We start from the raw sequence: 17,860 nt of genomic DNA, 5'->3' as shown, positions 1-17,860 counted from the left end.
CACGACCCCTCGCCACCTCCCCCCTTCGACCCCCACCACCAGCTCTCAAGACCCCATGGCGGGCACGGGTGCGCGGCAGTTCGCCTGAACAGTCCGCGATCCTGATGTGTTCTGAGGGACGCCGCCAACTCCCGAAGTGGGAAGGAGGGCGGGCCTGGGGGGGGAGGGGGGTTGGACATGGGCGGGTCCAATCACAAAAAGTCCACCGGAAGATATTGGGAAGGACAGAAAGAAAATGTGAAGGTTGTGGCGAAGGGGGATGGGGGGGGGGGGGTCATGTGATCTGTGCGTGTAGACGGGAAGCGACCTGTTTGTCCTCCTCTGTGATTGTCAATATTGACCTCCACACTTTCATCGTTTTTCTCTTCCTCTTCTTTCTCTTTTTGATGTTGTTCTGCTTTCTCTTCTTGTTCATCTCCTTGTAGTTGTTGACAGATTTGTCCGGCTGTTTTCCTTTTCTTCTTTCTTGTTTGGTTGTTTTAGGTCAGGGGTGTCCGACTCATTTTCGTCTCGGGCCACATTTCAGTTCCCGTTTCCCTTGGAGGGCCATTATGATTGACATCACATAAGGAAGTTAAGAATACCGTTTAAGTTACTCTAATGAGGGTGTTTGGCAACAAGAAAATGCTGACCATATCTCTCTTATTTATTACATTTTAGAATTTTTGGTTTATATTTTAGCAAGCATCATGGAAGGTGCCATGTTTGATTTGCTTTTGCGGGCCGCATAAAAATGATGTGGCGGGCCAGATCTGGCCCCCGGGCCTTGACTTTGACACCTGCAGCAGGTGGTTCCTCTTGTTCTTGGTTTTCTTCTCATTGTTGTACTTTATTCTACTTGCTCTTGTCGTAGATGTGGTTCTGTCTTTCTTGTCGGCGTTGCTGTTTTTAGTGTTTGCATCCTTTCTTCCTCATGTTTGTGTTCTTTTTCTTGTTTTTTTTTTTTGTAGCTCTCGTTTTCTAGTGGTTGGTCGGTCTTTGTGCGGTTCTTCTTTATCCTTGTTCTTTTCATTGTCTGTTTTTGCATTTGTTGTTCTAATTTGTTGCATCAGACGCAGATGCATCCGCTTGTCTTTCTCTCCGACATGATCATATCTTGTTTGAAACTTTATTAAAAGTGTACAAAAGTCATTGCGTAAACTTGTGAAATGTTGACGTGCAGGATATCAAAACCAATTGCAATCACAACAGCTTTTTTTTCACATCAATATACTGAATATGGAGCTGGTTTTATTTATCTACTTATCTATTTATTAACGTATTTATTTATTTGTAGTCGCCTACTTGGTGCCCATGTACAAGTTCACCCACAACTCGAGGGTCAATTAGTCTTGAGTCAAAAGTAACATTTCAGCAACGCTTCATCCTGCATGTGAACGTGCTGCGACTTCTTTATCTCACTGTTGTATTAATAACCACACTGATGATAAGGAAACACGCACGCGCACACACCTACACACACACACACACACAGTCCCTCTCCAGGAAGCAATTAAAATTCCTGCAGGGAAAAAAAAAAAACGAGCGACTTTTTTTTTTGGCCTAAATCTCAAACTCTTTCCTTATTTTTACCAATTTATTTTTTCGCCTTGAGCAGAGAAACCACTCATGCGACACGGACCACCCAGAGCCCCTGAAGCGACCGCGTCCACACGCCCATCAGGTATGCGACGGACAACATAAATGTGTGGAAGGTAAGGGAAAAGTCTGTGTTTTCTGGCTTCGGTTCTAATTGGTTCTATTTTCATTGGGTTGTGCTTCGTTCAATGCTTGGCGAGCATTTGCTCTTAGATTGCTTTTGTTCTGTTTGTTTTTGCGCTTGGGCTCAGTTGGTTTCAGATTTGATATGGCGAAGAACACATTTACGTTATGTTTGTACTTTATATGTAGTCCTTTTGTATTGTGAATACACTCGTGTGTGTGTGTGTGTGTGTGTGTGTGTGTAGTCAACAATAGGAAAGGTGACACCTCTTGTCTGCTGTCATTCTTGAAGGCGCCAGATGTCTTTTTCATCGTCTTTTTTCCCCTTTTTTGCTTTTTCCATTCTTAAATCATCTCGGCCGAGAAACCACACAACAGCAGAGTCACAAAAAAATTTAACATTTATTGTGTGTATATGTAAATATATATAATTTTAAAAAATCTCTCGTTTAAAAAAAAAAAGATAAAGAAAGAGATCACACCCAATGCTATTATAATTAATAATAAGTTTGGGACATGCATTTTTCCACCTGATTCAGGTTTGTCATGGGAATTTGACGTATAACAGCGCTAAATGGAAGTAAGATAAGAAAACTGTTCCTATAATTGAATCCTGATGAGTTGTTTTGCAGATAAGCAAAGTTCCTGCCCATGCACTATTCTGTACTCTGTGTAGCTGCTGAAAATGCTGATTGCGCTGGCCTTCGCCACCTCCCAACAAGATAAAATGAGGGCACGAGATGCGGAGGGGGAGAAGGTTCCCTTGACAGATCTGGGAACGATGTCCCTCCGTGCTTTTTCTCAAATAAGTCAAAATTCTGCGTGCGACACAGATTCAATTACAAAATAGAGAATTGTCATGCTTGTATAAGATATTTGCTTTTAATTTCAAGGGGTTGCGGAGATTTATCTCGGTCAATGCTTTATTAATACATTTATTTGTGTGTGCGTGTGTGTGGATCTGTCTGACAAGTGTGTGTCTGTGTGTAAAGTTGCGCATGTGTGTGCTCTGCTCACATTACAATAAAAGCTTGTAATTGATCTTGTAATGAGCTGCCGCGACTTAGAGTAGCAAGGGGTGGGCCGTCCAGGTGATACTGTCACACCAGGATACCATGATACATGGAGAACTAAAACAAAAGCGCTGAAACGCCAGCGTCATTACTTGTTCGCTCTGTTCCAAATAATCTACTTTGACATGCAGAGGTGTTTTGTCAGATGGGCACAGTTTCAAACACACGCATACAAACCGCGACTGGTTCATGGGTGATGACACGGAGAGAATGAGATTGATTTTCGAGTCCCTGTCAAATGAAAATAGAAATGACGTGCTGCCAGATGTCGGAAGCTCAAAACAAGCCCTTGCTGGACTCGTCGCTGGAACACGACCGTGTTCAGTTGTTTGTATAGTGCGCTGTCGGTGAAATAATGTGCCACTGCGTTTACGTAACGGCTAACTTCCCCCGGGGTGTCACAATTACGTGGCCCACACGTGACAGAAAAGGGAGTGGTTTATGAGTGACATCTTTGATGGCAACAACGCCGGTCCGGGGGCGAGGGAGCGAGCTAGCGGACTAGCGAGGCCCTCTTCTGTGTTGCGTGCGTGTATGCTAGTATACCACCATGAGCTCGCAGGATAGCGAGGCCCCGTTATGTGCCTTCTGTGGGTCCACATAAAATAATGGGCTCGTCACTACGAAGGCCTGGTTTTGTGTCGTATGTGCGTCCGCATAACGTAGCCCGAATGTGGCCGGGTAGTCTGGAATGACAGCACCCAGTACTTGTACATGTATTGTATTGGGGACGGTCGACTCATGCCGGAAAGCGCAAATGCGTATTGAATTGGTGAAAAAGAGTTTCATGCTGTATTTGAACAATTGAGTCTTCAAATTATTTCAGCACTAACGTCAATCCCTAATGCCTATCCCATATATTTCGAGACAACTCGCTGAAATCACTTGACAGAGTCTTTAACATTAAACCATCCATTTTTCCACATGATGTGAATACATGATACTATATGTGCGGCTTTTAGGGCTTTGTGCTGCTTGCCTTAATTTCCTTTGGCTTATTGTAGTTGTATTTTGTTGTCCACGTTAGAATAAATGTGGGAAGTTAAATTAGCTACGCTTGGTTGATATAGTCTGGCTTACTTTAGCTTGCCAATGCCTAGCTAGTTTTTTTTTTTCTGACTAGCGTATCTTATCTACTTGAATTTGTCTTATCTTAGTAGCTTAGCGGTATCTTAAGTAGCCTCGGAGTCACCTAGCTAACTGTAACTTTTTTTTTAATCAGGGTTTCATATCTTAGTAAATTTTAGTTGAATTTAAATGAGGTATTTGTAGTTTGGCTCGCTTGAACATAGTCTAATTCTTTTAAGTTTAGTCAAGTCTAGTGTTGTTTAGCTCAGATTTTGCTAATCTTTGAGCATTTGGTTGTCGTGTACACGTGTGTGTGTGTGTGTGTGTGTGTGTGTGTGTGTGTGTGTGTGTGTGTGTGTGTTTATTTGTTTGTGCGCTATGATTAGCTGCTAATCCAACGCAGGTCAACGAGGTCCCAGGCAAATGTCAGTAAACACACACGCACACACATACACACTACCATGCTGCTTTCTGGGAGCCCAACAGGTCACCACATGTGAGTGAACATGTAAACACACAGTGCAATGTCGAGGCACCCATGTCATGCACAGGCTTGTCCTCTGTGTGTGTGTGTGTGTGTGTGTGTGTGCGTGTTAGCCAGCCATTTGGTGACACATGTACATTATTAGCATCTTAGCATTGCATGTCAGCTTCATAAATCTGCAGCGTGCATTAGCATTTTAAGCCGTATACATTTCCCATCACACATTGTACTTAAGCATTCATTATTTGTCCTATATTAGCATCATTATTAGCTTGTTTCCCTAGCGTCCACGTTTTAGCATCTTGTATTAGCATGCATCTATATCGCTACCATTATGCAATAACTTCAGATATGAGCATTGTGTGTTGCAAGTCTGTGCTAGCATTGTCCATTATCGGATATTAGCATCCGGTGTTAGCATGTTTCTCGACTCTTGATGATCTCTGTCTGCTTCATGTTTATCGCTGGACAGTTTGTCTGCGAATCCCTCCAAATATTCCCCGCCGAACAGTCGTTCTGCATCTGAAAACGCAGACGTGGGACTTTTGTAATTTATTTACGTGAGCGTCGAATGAAAACAAATGGTTTCCCACACGCAGACGCTGTTTACTTCCTTGACGACATGCTGCTGATTTAGGAATAGGAAAGGTCGCTCGTCCATCCTCAAGTGGGAGTCATCCATCATCAACAACGCGGCGTGTATACATACTGTAGTGCGTCGTACAAGTGCACTTCCTGCCACAGGAGCTGCTGCTGAGAATAGTTTTCACAAATAACATGTGGCCTCTGCCGGGGAGTCACATCCACCACCATTACAGAATGGGAAAGTACATGTTCAGAGTTTCTTTGCCCTCGCTTTTAATGCTCGCCTAGTTTGGTATTGTTTTCTTTTCACTCTAAACAGTTAGGGGTGATGACATTTGTTTTATTTTATTTTTGCATTTTGCATCAGCCGTGAAGGTCAACATTTTTGAAATTATTTGGTTGTATTTTTAAATGTATTTTTTTCAGTGTTAGCGGATCTATGTATAGATCAATCGATAGATAGATCATTCAATGCAAACAATCCTAATTTTAGTTGTCAACGATTGCTCCTCCTAACAAAAAAGATTAACATAAGAGCATGTGGATGCAGACATTTGTAGTGATGTCATGTGCTGCCAGAGGGTTGGAGCATTTTTGTCAAAGTCCAAACACACACACACACACACACACACACGACCACAGTGTCCAACTTTGAACCCAAGCATGTATCCCTGCCTTCTCCTAGCCTTGGGTGATATTTGTTGATGTGTGCACAGCAACACGGATCACTTCCTGCCACAGATCATCCAGATCTCAGACACACGCACAAACACACACACACACACACACACACACACGCCTACACGCACATGCACTTGTGTAAATCAATGTGTTGACATGTTGTGTGCTGACTGGTGACAAGTGGAAGCCGAGCAGTCTTACAAAGTACAGAATCCCCCCCGCCCCCTCACCATTGATGCCTTGTCTCCAACAATATGCCACAAAGTGACATTTCATCTGCTCCATGCTATCCTTATAGTGGCCTGCTAAAAGCGACCCCCCCATGCAAACTTTCCAACCTGTACTCCCATCAACATGCTGAGAGGAAACATAATTTCCAAACTGTCCTTGCACCTGTGATACGCAGACAGGCTCCTTTTATCCCCGAGATTAGTATGGCAAAAAATAGTCAGCCTCGAGACGATACCAAACACCCTATTCGCAATGCATCGATATGGTGCCAAAAAGTGATCCAGCTCGCAACATGATCAAATTTCCTCTTATCAAAAGACCACCGCGTGCCAAAAACCTAAACGTCCCCTGCAAATGTATCACATCCGAACAAAAGAGTGCCAAAAAAACGGTCCCTCTCGCAACTTTATCAAATTCCCCGTTATCAATAAACCCAGAGAAGGATGCCAAAAAGTGATCCCCCTGCAACATTTCCAAATTTCCTCTTATCAATACACCGATAGGGGGACAAAATGTGGACCCCCCCCTACTCCATGTACAAATTTACCAAATCTTATCAACATCCCGACAAAAGGGTGCCAAAAAGTGGTCCTTCTCGCAACTTTACTGTCATGTTTTGCGTGGTCACCGTGGTGGTAGTTGTTGGGAGGACCCCAAAAAGCAGGGAGGAGCAAAATGTATTTCACAAAAATGCAAACATGAACACACTGGAGAAACTAACTCAACAACTCACTCAAATAAAGTCCAGCAAAATCACAAGAAATCAAAGTAGCAAAAAACCTAAGACAAAAAAAACAAAACATGACATGTGCACACAGCAACAATGACCCGACACCGAGTGGTCAGGGCAGGTCTTGCAGAATTGCAACAACCAAGTATCGGGTTTTACCTGTTACGAGAACTTAATTTAAGCCTGAACTTAATTTAAGCCTCAGAGGGTTTTTAAACAAGCAAACTAATGACACAATGATCAACAGGTGTGCAGCTGCAAGCGCAGCCCTACGGTGCCACCTGTTGGTCACAAACAGAACCCTGACATTTACAAAATTCCCTGGTATCGATAAACCCAAATTAGAATGCCAAAAAGTGGTCCACCTTGCAATTTTACTGAACATCCACTTATCACTACTCCGAAAACGGGAAGTCCCCCGCAACTTTACCAAGCCTTGTCAAAACCCCAACAGAAGATGACAAAAAGTGGTCCCGTTTACACCTTTAGAAAATGTCCTTTAATTAATACCCTGACAGTAGGGTGCCAATAAGTGGTCCCCCTCGCAGCTTCACTTAACTGATAGGCTGACCACTAATCAACTCAACACAGTCCAGAGTGAAGAAAATAGTTTTTGCTTTTTCTTAGGTGATCCACGAGGCCTAATGGACTCCATCATCTCCATCTTTGAAACTGGACCTGACAACCACAATGTCTTGTTTGTGTTTGTGGAGAGCGAAAGGACAAAGAAGAAGAGTGACAGGTCAAGAGTGTTTACATCTGCCCCCCCCCCACACCCCCTCCAAAAAAGTGTTTTAGCCTCCATTATCGTAAGGGCTGCAGGGACAAATTCTGGGCTCCTTTTTCAAAATAAAATTCATGGTTTTATCAGCGGTACTAAGTGTGTGTGTGTGTGCGCGCACGTGCACACTGGGAGCAGCAGGCTGTAAGCCATTCATCAAACACTTGAGAACGTCTGACAAGCCAGGAAACGCACCTGAATGTTTATTTTGACGCACAGTAATTTACACCTTCCTTCATTTGTTTAGACGTTACTTCAAAATCATAAACACGCCACCAACCGTTTCATTCGGCCCACTATCTACTGACTTTTGATACATTTGTAATGTTTGCGCCTGTTATTGTGTTATGCCATTACTTCATCATGAGGCTGACTGATGATTGGATTTTGAAGAATAATATGAATTTTTATTCATGATTAGATTTTCAAAGTGTTAATTATATACAAGGCGGGTTGTTGATGATATGCATTGTTTATCCTAACAACATGGCTGCAAACAGAAAGAAGATAGTTGGCAAAAGCATCGTCAGTGTTGCCACCTCAGCAATTTTTCTGACCCCCAAAGCAACAATTTTTCAAGAAAGCATCTTTAATTCCCACTACATAATACTACTATAAATTTCGTAATATTTTACATATGACAACAAAAGAGACTTTATTTAATGGTGATCAAAATTTGGAGCCCAAGTGTGCGCTTCTAAAACACAACTGTTTTGTCGAGGTCACCTTCCTTGACCTTTACAAATCTTCATGAGAAAATAATTTGAAACGTTTCAAAACGTGTTTGGTGCCAAGAGAAACAAAGAAAATCAAAGGAAAGTGGGGGTGGAAAAAACAAAACGAAAATTGTTTTTCATCATTTATTAGCCATTTTTCCATAAACGAAAGGGGAAAAGTCAGTTCAAATTGAAAATCATATTTTTGTGAGGAAAACAAAAAGAGATTTTACGGGGAGTCCATATAAGGCAGCCTTACTGAGAGCTGCTTTTTTTTGCTTCCCAGGAGAGTAAACATATTCAAGACATCACTCATTGTGATGCAAGACAGTTTTACTAGCACGATAATAAAAAAAGTATTTTTAATTAATTCTCTCTGACAACCTCTGACAATCAAACTGTAATTGCTTTTTGGCACGGTATAAATTCCCAGGAAGTAATCATGTCATCCAAAACACTGGATGTATTTGATTTCAGTTCATAGTACTGTAATGAGTGAACAACGTGAAAGTGATTTGATCTTCAGTCTTAGATGATTATAGAGACATCTAGTGGTAAAATGTTGTTACTTCGACCTTGATTTGTGCCACTCTCGCTTAGTGTTAAGGAGAAAAGACACAAACTAATTAAACCTACCTCTTTTGTATTTGATAGTGAATATGTCGTATTTTGCAATGAAAATCCAACATTTTAATCCAAAATGTATTTGAATTGAAATACACGCAAATCAACAGAGTAGTTCCTGGTTGACTTCCCATTGGGTTTGGAAAAAAAACGTCACGTGTAAGGAGGCGTTTCATTGGCTGGTCCGCTGCACCTCTGTCTGTCCTTATTCGTGAAGGTGAAATCGGTCCCCGATTTATCTCTGCCTGCCTCCCTCCGGAACCCTTGCGGCCGTCCTTCTGTCTCAATTCCGCAATCATGTCTGTATTCGGCGACGTCCCGCAGGCGCCTCCAGTGGCTGTCTTCAAGCTGTCCGCCGACTTCCGCGAGGACAACCACCCACAGAAAGTGAACCTCGGCGTCGGAGGTAAGCGGAGCTAACGATGCTAAAAAAAAGCTAGCTCGTCCCATTCAGAGAGCCCGGCCGAGTTGCATTCAAGGGTCACGTGGCAAAACAGCAAAAAGATTGACATCGGCGAAAATACTTGGGATAATCCCATTTTTAGCCAATCATACAGTCACGTAACGAATTCAACGTGTGTGTGTTAAAATTAGAACTTTTTAAACTTCACTCGTGACATCTATTACGAAATGTTGCTCATCGAGTATCTTTATTGTGTCTTTTCGTGCGGTGGAGGAAATACCCCAAACGCATCATTTCCATCCACTCCAAGGTTAGTGTTGTTATCGAACCGAATTCAATAACTACCCCCCCCCCCACCAAAAAAAGACATTTCGTGATTGCAATTAATACAATTACGGCAAACGTGTTTATCGTTTTCATCTTCGTCTCTTAATGTCAGACATGGATTTTCAAGTTTCATTTTAAAGTTATTTATTTTGTTATTATTGTACGGCCGTACACAAAAACTCGATCATAAACTTATTAATTAAAAATAATTAAAACAAGATAAAGACTAACTATGATGAAAAATCTCAAAGCTTTATAACCCTGATCCACGTGCAAGTTCTCACAAGGGTCCCAGTTCTGCTCAATCCGACCTTCTCTAGCTCATGTATTTTATTCTGCGACCAAGCTCCTAACTCAATTTACTTAAATAAGATTTCAAATCTTCTGACTGAAATAAAAGCTCTGTAAAATATAAGCATGAAAAAATAAAGAGAAAAGAATGTAAAGTAACAAACTGGTTTTAAAGGGGGCGTGGCATAGTGAGTGATTGACCGGCCGTTAACCTGCAGCGGTAGTTCAGTGTGAGCGTCTTTTCCTCCACGCTCCTTGCAAATGTTTGCATTTTGTATAAGTGTGTTTACTTGTACAGTTCTACCTGGCACAAGTGATGATGTCATGACACATAGGTTGGGACTCACTGCTTTAACCAAGCAATTCCAACTTCCAATACTTCTAGCAGGACATTGCAATTGGTCTGTTTTCACAATAATTCAATTTTTAATTCAGCTCTAAGTCTATTTGCTTGGGCTGAAGAGCTAATCAAATTCTAACCAACATCGCAATGTACTGTATTCTCATGATCATACTACGCACCGCATTAATAATAATAATAATAATAATAATACATTTTATTTATAAGCGCCTTTCAAGACACCCAAGGACACTTTACAATAACAAAAACCACAAAACAATACGCAAAAGGCGTTGTCAGTTACGGGTGCTATTTCTGGATCGAACACATACTGTATACAATCCGGATTGTATTATTGAACGGTGGCATGGGAAAACGTACGCCAGCTTAAAAAATACTGCAGTCGCCGCTTTTGGGATGTTTTGCACAATGCGGGTTGCGCCACCTACTGGACCTGTTTTCGAAGTAACACAGCAGCTTTCACCGATTTGGGAACTCGGTGCCTACACAGGGCGACCCGCATTATTCAACGCTTCATCCTTACTGGAGAAAATGTCAGACTTTAATGTGCATCTCATGATCGTGAACATGCGGGAGTCGAATAGAATTTTCAAATCACAAATTTGCTTTCCGTCATTGCTCTCGTCTGATTTATGCCCGAATGTGTGATATCACGCTCGAATTTTTACGAGGTTGTCGTAGCGAGTGCGAGTCCAAATCTGGAGCGATTTAACCATAACATGATATCAGCTCCTTTGTATTTTAACCTCATTCTCGTGTTTGTTAACCGCCACATTGGAGGACCTTGAGAAGAATACTCACAAAGCAATTCATCTTACTTTAATTGTTGCCGGGTGAAGCAATGTTAAGCCTTTGCCTTGCAGCCAACTTTTTCATGTGTGTTTTTTTTTTAAATTAGCTAGCAAGAATGACGGTTATGCATGCCCAGGCTCGTACAGTAGCCTCTGGCTGCCAAAAAGCACTCCCCATGATTACGTTCAACCGCGAGCGCTTTTGGCGAGCAGCTGCTTTCTTTGCTTTGCTCTTTTCCCAATCCAGTGTGCTGTCACACGATACAGACTCATGTCCACACGCCACAAGTTCCTCGGAGGTCAAAGACGCTCAGTTTAGTTCCCAGCAACCTCGGCACATCCACTCTTTCACGCACTCATTTGCTGTCTGACGGTGGGGACACGAGGACTTTCTGCCACGATGTTTTGGACGGCAGCGGCATGTGGGCAAAAAAAAATACACTTTATGCTTCATTTGCTGACATTCCCTATTAATTCCGATGTCAAGTTTCAAATTAGGACTCCTTCCAAAAGTCCCTCTTTTAAATTTCCGTGGGCATTAAAAATAAACTGCAACCCATTTCCCGCCCCTCGCCAATCCTAGTCGGACCTCGAACAAACACAAAGCGTTGCGGGTCGGCATCCGTTTTGTCACGTGACGGGAAGTGAAGCTGTTTTGGTGCGGTCTCCCTCAGCCTACCGCACCGATGACTCTCAGCCGTGGGTTCTGCCGGTGGTGAAGAAGGTGGAGCGCCTCATCGTGGAGGACACGAGCCTCAACCACGAGTACCTGCCCATCCTCGGGCTGCCAGAATTCCGATCGGCCGCTTCCAAGGTTGCCCTGGGAGAAGACAGCCCTGCCGTCAAGGAGGGCAGGGTGAGTCTGTACGGCTAACCGTAAGCACGTTATCCCTGACTAAACGCTGCGAGGCAACATTCTTTGTGCTTTCTCGACCCACATTGCCTTTTGGTCTATGTTAGCGTAGCAGCAGTTAGCATCTTAGCTTTTAATCATTCTCATTTGAAATGGGATCCGACGTTTAAACCCGATCAATGTGCCTGCACATTTTTGAACTGTGGTTGCTATTTTGCTACATGTTAGCCTAATGACTGTTAACATTCAATACGTTCGCATTTCAAAGAGTGCTGAAAAAAAAGGTAAGCTATAAAGTCCTGCTGTTTTCTCTACCGACATTACCGTCGTTGTTTATGACGTCATAGCAGCTGCTAGCATGTTTGCATTTTACAAATCGGAGGAGAGTGACGACAGAACAAAATGTAAAAGCCTGATCAATCCTTTCAATCACTTTTATTTCTTGTCTTCTAATATGTGAGCAATTATTGAGTCGTTATTAAAACTTGGACTCGTTCAGTGCAACGTGTCAAACGTGTCAATCTGCCTTTGCACTTTTTCTACCACGGTTGCTATCTTGCCACCTAGATACGATCGCATCTACTGTTGCTGAATTAGCATTTTAGCAGTTCTCATTTGCAGTAGCGCCCGCCCGCAGGGCAAGATATAAAATCCTTATTTGTCTGCTGCTGCACTTTTTTGTACTTGGGTTGGTATCTCGCTAATTTAGCGATGCGGCCTTTCATGTTTTTCTTGTCTCATTAAAAATTGCACTTGTCTCGTAGTACACATAGTATGGCGGCAAATTTTTGTCAATCTGCCTTTTTCTGTTTTTGAGTTTGCTTTGTTGACATCTCAACTTTTAGCGCGTTAGCCTTCAACCAACTTAGGAGGCTTTAGCATGCTTGCGCCTGTCGATTGAAGCACAAGGTGTCCCCTAATGGACACATCATTTGTTTGCATGCTATCTGTTAGCATGCTGGCTTCTAGTATTGTTAATACTTTGATTTTATAATCAGAATGCCAGTATACATGTATTATTCTTTTTGTGTACGTTGTAGTCACCACTGGTGTTTTTTTTTTTTTTGTTTCCGCCTCAGGTCGGTGGAGTCCAGTCTCTGGGTGGCACGGGCGCCCTGAGGATCGGGGCCGAGTTCTTGCGGCGTTGGCACAATGGCGTCAACAACACAGCCACTCCTGTTTACGTGTCTGCGCCGACCTGGGGTGTGCGGATGCTGACACATACACATGTGCTGTAAACATGTATGACATATGACTTTAAATGTATATTGGGTTTTTTTTTGTTGTTTTTTATCTCAGCGAACCACAACGGTGTGTTTGCCGACGCTGGGTTCAAGGACATCCGTCCGTACCGCTACTGGGATGCCGCCAAGAGAGGTCTGGACCTCAGAGGCTTGCTGGATGACCTTGAGGTGACCTTGTTTTTAAAACGGCACATTCTCAGCCAGCGGTCATTTTCGCAATTCGCAGGCGTGTTAATGTGGTGCTAACATCCTCTTGCCGCACCCTGCTTCAGGAGCTTCTATGTCATGCAAATTCTGATTTAGGCTTTAATTACCGTGACGACCAGGGTGAGGCTAGGGTGTGGTACTCAATGTCGCCTTTGTGACATTTCTGAACCTTCAAAGATACCTTTTGAGACTCCCTCCAGAACGGAAGATCATTTAAGGATATGTCGCCCATAAAAATCTGATGGTATTTTCCCAATTGGAGGCAGCACTGCAGCAGTATTTGACATATTCATAATTAGAGAATGTTAATGTTAATTGGGTGGCCCGCCAGACGACTGGTCAGCACGTCCGCCTCACAGTGCAGAGGTCCCGGCTTCGATTCCAGCACCGGGCTTCCCTGGTGGAGTTTGCATGTTCTCCCAGTGCCTGTGTGGGTTTTCTCCGGGTACGCTGCCCCCCCCCCCCCCCCCCAAAAAAAAAGCCATGGCCGGTTATTGGAACACTCTCAATTGTCCCCGGGTGTGACTGTGATTGCCGATGCTTGTTTGTCTTTGTGCGCCCTGCAATTGGGCGATAGCCGGCCCACAGATGGAGAGGACCATCTCAATGGTCGGGCTTTTCTAAACTGTTCGAGGAGTTTCCATCTTAATTGTTTAGCCGCAACGCTTGTCAGCATTCCACTTGATGTCATCGTGTGTATCAAGAGAAACCTCAGTTAAGGCTCTGTATTGATTGTGTGTTTGAACAGCAAGCTCCAGAAGGTTCCATTTTTGTGCTCCACGCGTGCGCTCACAACCCCACCGGCACCGATCCCAATCAGGGCCAATGGAGGCAGATCGCCGAGATCATGAAGGTCTCCTTCTCTTTTATGAGCATTAAAAAGCCACTTGACTGTTTCCCTCTTGCCTGATGTTCTCCTCTGTTGTTTTCTTGCTCTCCAGAACAGGAATCTTTTTGTCTTTTTTGACTCGGCCTACCAAGGCTTCGCCTCGGGTTCTCTGGAGAAAGACGCGTGGGCCATTCGCTTCTTTGTGTCTCAGGGCTTTGAACTCTTTGTGGCTCAGTCCTTCTCCAAGAACTTTGGCCTCTACAGTGAGTACACGTCGAGGTGTTCATTCCAAATTTATTTTCTAAATTTATTTTGGTATTGCTGTACGTCAGTTCGGAAGATGGAAGGTCAAACAGTCGTTTCAGAATTGGACTTGATTGCAAACGAATAAATAAAAGTAATAATGATCTCAAATGAAGCAAAACCTTTAACGAACCTGCTCTTCCAGATTTACATATATCGAGGAAGCTCGTTGCTATCTTTAAATGATATTACAACAGTAAATCAAAAATGTCCCAGGCAATTATGCTGCGAGGTGAACAATAAGTTTCACACACGCACGTTTCAAGTCCTAAAATTGGCGACTTGGGTTTGAATCGAGTCAAGTGACGTGACCTGAGTCCATCGGCTCTGGAACACGCGGAGAACAACCCCCGCCTCAACCCCCCTCAACCGACTCCCTTACCTCTCCTCAGACGAGCGGGTGGGCAACCTGACGGTGGTGGCGCGAGATGGCGACAACCTGGGCCGCGTCCTGTCTCAGATGGAGAAGATTGTGAGGACCACCTGGTCCAACCCGCCCTCGCAAGGCGCTCGCATCGTCAGCAAGACCCTCAACTGCCCCCAGCTCTTTGCGGAATGGTGCGTTTCCATTGTTTATAATAGGCCCCCCAAGAAAATAGAAAGGCCTTCACGAGCCTCCAAGCCTACCTACCAACACCTACAGGGCAGTTGAGGAACTACAGCACTTTCTTATGTGGCACATACGCGTTTGCCCCCCACCCCCATTAATGTGTTGCTTTTCTCTGCAGGCAAGATAACGTGAAGACGATGGCCGATCGTGTGCTCCTCATGCGGGACCAGCTCAAGTTGAAGCTGCTGTCCCTCGGAACCCCGGGAACATGGGAGCACATCACCCAGCAGATCGGAATGTTCAGCTTCACCGGCCTCAACCGTACGTGCACATGTGCACGGATGCTGCGTTACTGCAACATGCACTAAAACGCCGTCAGGGAATTTTTAGAGGATTTAAAAAAAACAAAAAAACAAAGCTAACTATGGGTGAAGAATTGAACTAATTAGTCAACTAGTCCTTGAGTTGACTCTACTTTTCCGCAACAAGGTTTAATAAGAAATGTCTGGCACATGAGTCGAAATAGGCTTACGCTGTACGCAGTACTTGAATCAGAATAGTGGTTAGCCTTGTTAGCTTTGGCTATTCCAACTGCTGCTAGTCTCAGAAAATGTCGAACGGCGCTGCCTCGACACTGGCTGCAAAGGGGCGAGGGCACCGGCGCAAAATAACGCCTTATCTTTGTCGTCCAAATGTCACTTCTAATAATGCACAGACGACAATATACCCCCCCCCCCTTTTTTGGGGGGGGGGGTTGTTTGACCAACTTGAATAGCTGGGCCTTTCCAACTCAAATGTTCTCACAAACCTGATCAAAACACATTGTGGCATAGGACCTTATTTGGAGCCTGCCTCTCATGTCCGACAGGATGCCACCACGGTCATAAAGTAAGGCAAGTATCTCTCGGTGTCTAATCTTTCCCTCTCTGACTTGTTTCGGCGCCGCAGCCAATCAGGTGGCGTACATGATCAAAGAGAAGCATGTGTACCTGATGGCGAACGGTCGCATCAACATGTGCGGCCTCACCTCCAAGAACCTGGACTACGTGGCGCAGTCCATCCACGACGCCGTCACCCAGGTCCAGTGAGAGGGAACGCCATCTCCGCTTCTCCCTGCACGTTTTGTCCCGTCCCGCTCTCCATTGTCACATCTTTGATGTCACCGAAAGTGTGAGTTGTACATCCTCACTTCTCCTGCTAAGCCGATGGCTCCCAACATGTACTGAGCCAAAGACCATTTTACATTTTACATTCGAAAGATGTTCTGGCACGTCACCAAACAAAAACATCATCAAAAGTAATAGCCCTGATGCGAATTGCAAAATAACCAGAGGAACTGTCACCTCCTACCCCCCGCAATATTTTGGTTGTATTTCTAAAAAGTATTATTTAATACATTGCATCTTGTCAGTCACTGCCACACAATGGACAGTTTGAAAATTGGCGCTTGATTATCAGAAAATGTGAAATAATGATTCAATTTAAAATGTATTCTGCACATTAGTTAAATATATATATATATATATTATTTTTAAAAGCAAACAGTTTAATGGTATAGTAAATGCAAATGTTTTGAATTTAGACGGTAGATACAACTGTACTCAATGAGTGATTTATTCTGGATACCACTAGAGGGAGCCCCGTTATCGTAGTTGAAGCTGTAAATAGTCCCCAAATTATGATCCTCAAACACTTGATCATCTCACAACCTTACACTCAAAAGTAATCATGAAGGGTTCTGTTTTCATGACAGATTACATTTAAAAATGTATGATTTACAGATTATTAGATTTTTGCAGCACGAGGATGCTGGCGCAAACAAAGAGTGCTGTTATTTCAACGTACTTCCCTGTTGACTTACTACTTTCCTGTTAGCTTGGCTTTGATGCCATCAAGTAGTTTTGTGGGGGGAAAAAATAGCCCAAAAATATGCAGCCAATTGTGAAGGGGGAAAAAAAAAGTGAAGAGGGAGCTGTGAAATCCAGGGTGCTTTCGATGGACCCCTGTAGGACTCCTGGTCTTGTCAAATTTACTGATAGAAATCAAGCAATTATTCTGTTGAATGAAAACAAACGTGAATTGTAGCTTGTAATGAAAGTACATTTGAGTCTTCTCTCTGTCACAAAAATATGTCACTGGCATGGACGGAAGAACAAAGACACATTATTTGTAATTGAGTACATTTTGCTGTTGGGAATCGCCACGCTAAGATATGCTATGCTAAGATACGTTAACCACGTGCTGCTGTCAACTGTGGACAGGACGTCATCGTAGGTCATTTACTGTCACGGGTCAGGTAGCTTTGTGTGGTCTTGTAAAGTCACTCCTGCTTCAGACACACTTCAAAGTACACTGTAATAATGCAATGACAAATATACGTAAGAACGCTCTTCTCCTGCTGTTTTCACCTCCAATGAAACAGGTCATTATTTTATTGTCGGCAAATGTGTACAATTGATTTTGTCGGCTCGGAGCCTTCTTAAAGGTACAGTACGCGCCACACATTTGCTGTCTACAGTACTCTGCATTTGATGTTGCCTTTGAAAAGTGCTTGAAGTGTTTGTCCTTTTACCACAAAATCTAAACTAATATATACTGTCAGTTGCGTGCTACATGGAGAAAGCAAATAAATTGCTCGACTTAAAAAATTGAATTGTTTTTCTTCAGTGTGCAGTTATCATAGTGTGCTGTGTAGATGGATTTATGTGTACAAGTAGCGTGTTCTTTCAAGGACCGTGCCCGTTGCCGGTTCGAGACGCTTTATCTTAGCGTTATTGATTTGCCCATGATGATGTCATCATGAGCGGGAAGGGGAGGCTTCGGTACATCCGTTTGTCTTGTTAGAGCCTCCGCTTTGGTCAGGTAAGATGCCTGCCTGCAATATCAATAATTAAAATGTTTCTCGTGTTCAGATACAAAATGAGCTGCCACATGCACACAAGTGTGTGATTGGGTCACCATGTAAAAGGTGAGTGATAAGTCTGAAAATAATTTGTATGCTATGTCATGAGATGGTAAACGTACTGA

General features: G+C 43.4%; 1 protein-coding gene across 1 annotated transcript; it reads left to right on the top strand.

The window, feature by feature from the left end:
- Positions 1-8,870: 8,870 nt before the first annotated feature.
- Positions 8,871-17,486, top strand: LOC147199759 (aspartate aminotransferase, cytoplasmic-like). The gene is made up of 9 exons (XM_086120779.1): positions 8,871-9,080; positions 11,522-11,703; positions 12,780-12,903; positions 13,000-13,112; positions 13,900-14,004; positions 14,093-14,243; positions 14,676-14,841; positions 15,012-15,154; positions 15,782-17,486. The coding sequence occupies exons 1-9, from the start codon at positions 8,972-8,974 to the stop codon at positions 15,919-15,921; spliced, it is 1,233 nt and encodes a 410-aa protein (XP_085976905.1). The 5' UTR covers positions 8,871-8,971; the 3' UTR covers positions 15,922-17,486.
- The last annotated feature ends 374 nt before the right edge of the window (positions 17,487-17,860 follow it).

The sequence above is a fragment of the Hippocampus guttulatus genome, chromosome 9, assembly GCF_054856545.1.
Source record: "Hippocampus guttulatus isolate MCC_2025c chromosome 9, RoL_Hgut_1.0, whole genome shotgun sequence".
Classification (NCBI taxonomy): Eukaryota; Metazoa; Chordata; class Actinopteri; order Syngnathiformes; family Syngnathidae; genus Hippocampus; species Hippocampus guttulatus.
This window is presented reverse-complemented; position numbering and strand designations above follow the sequence as displayed.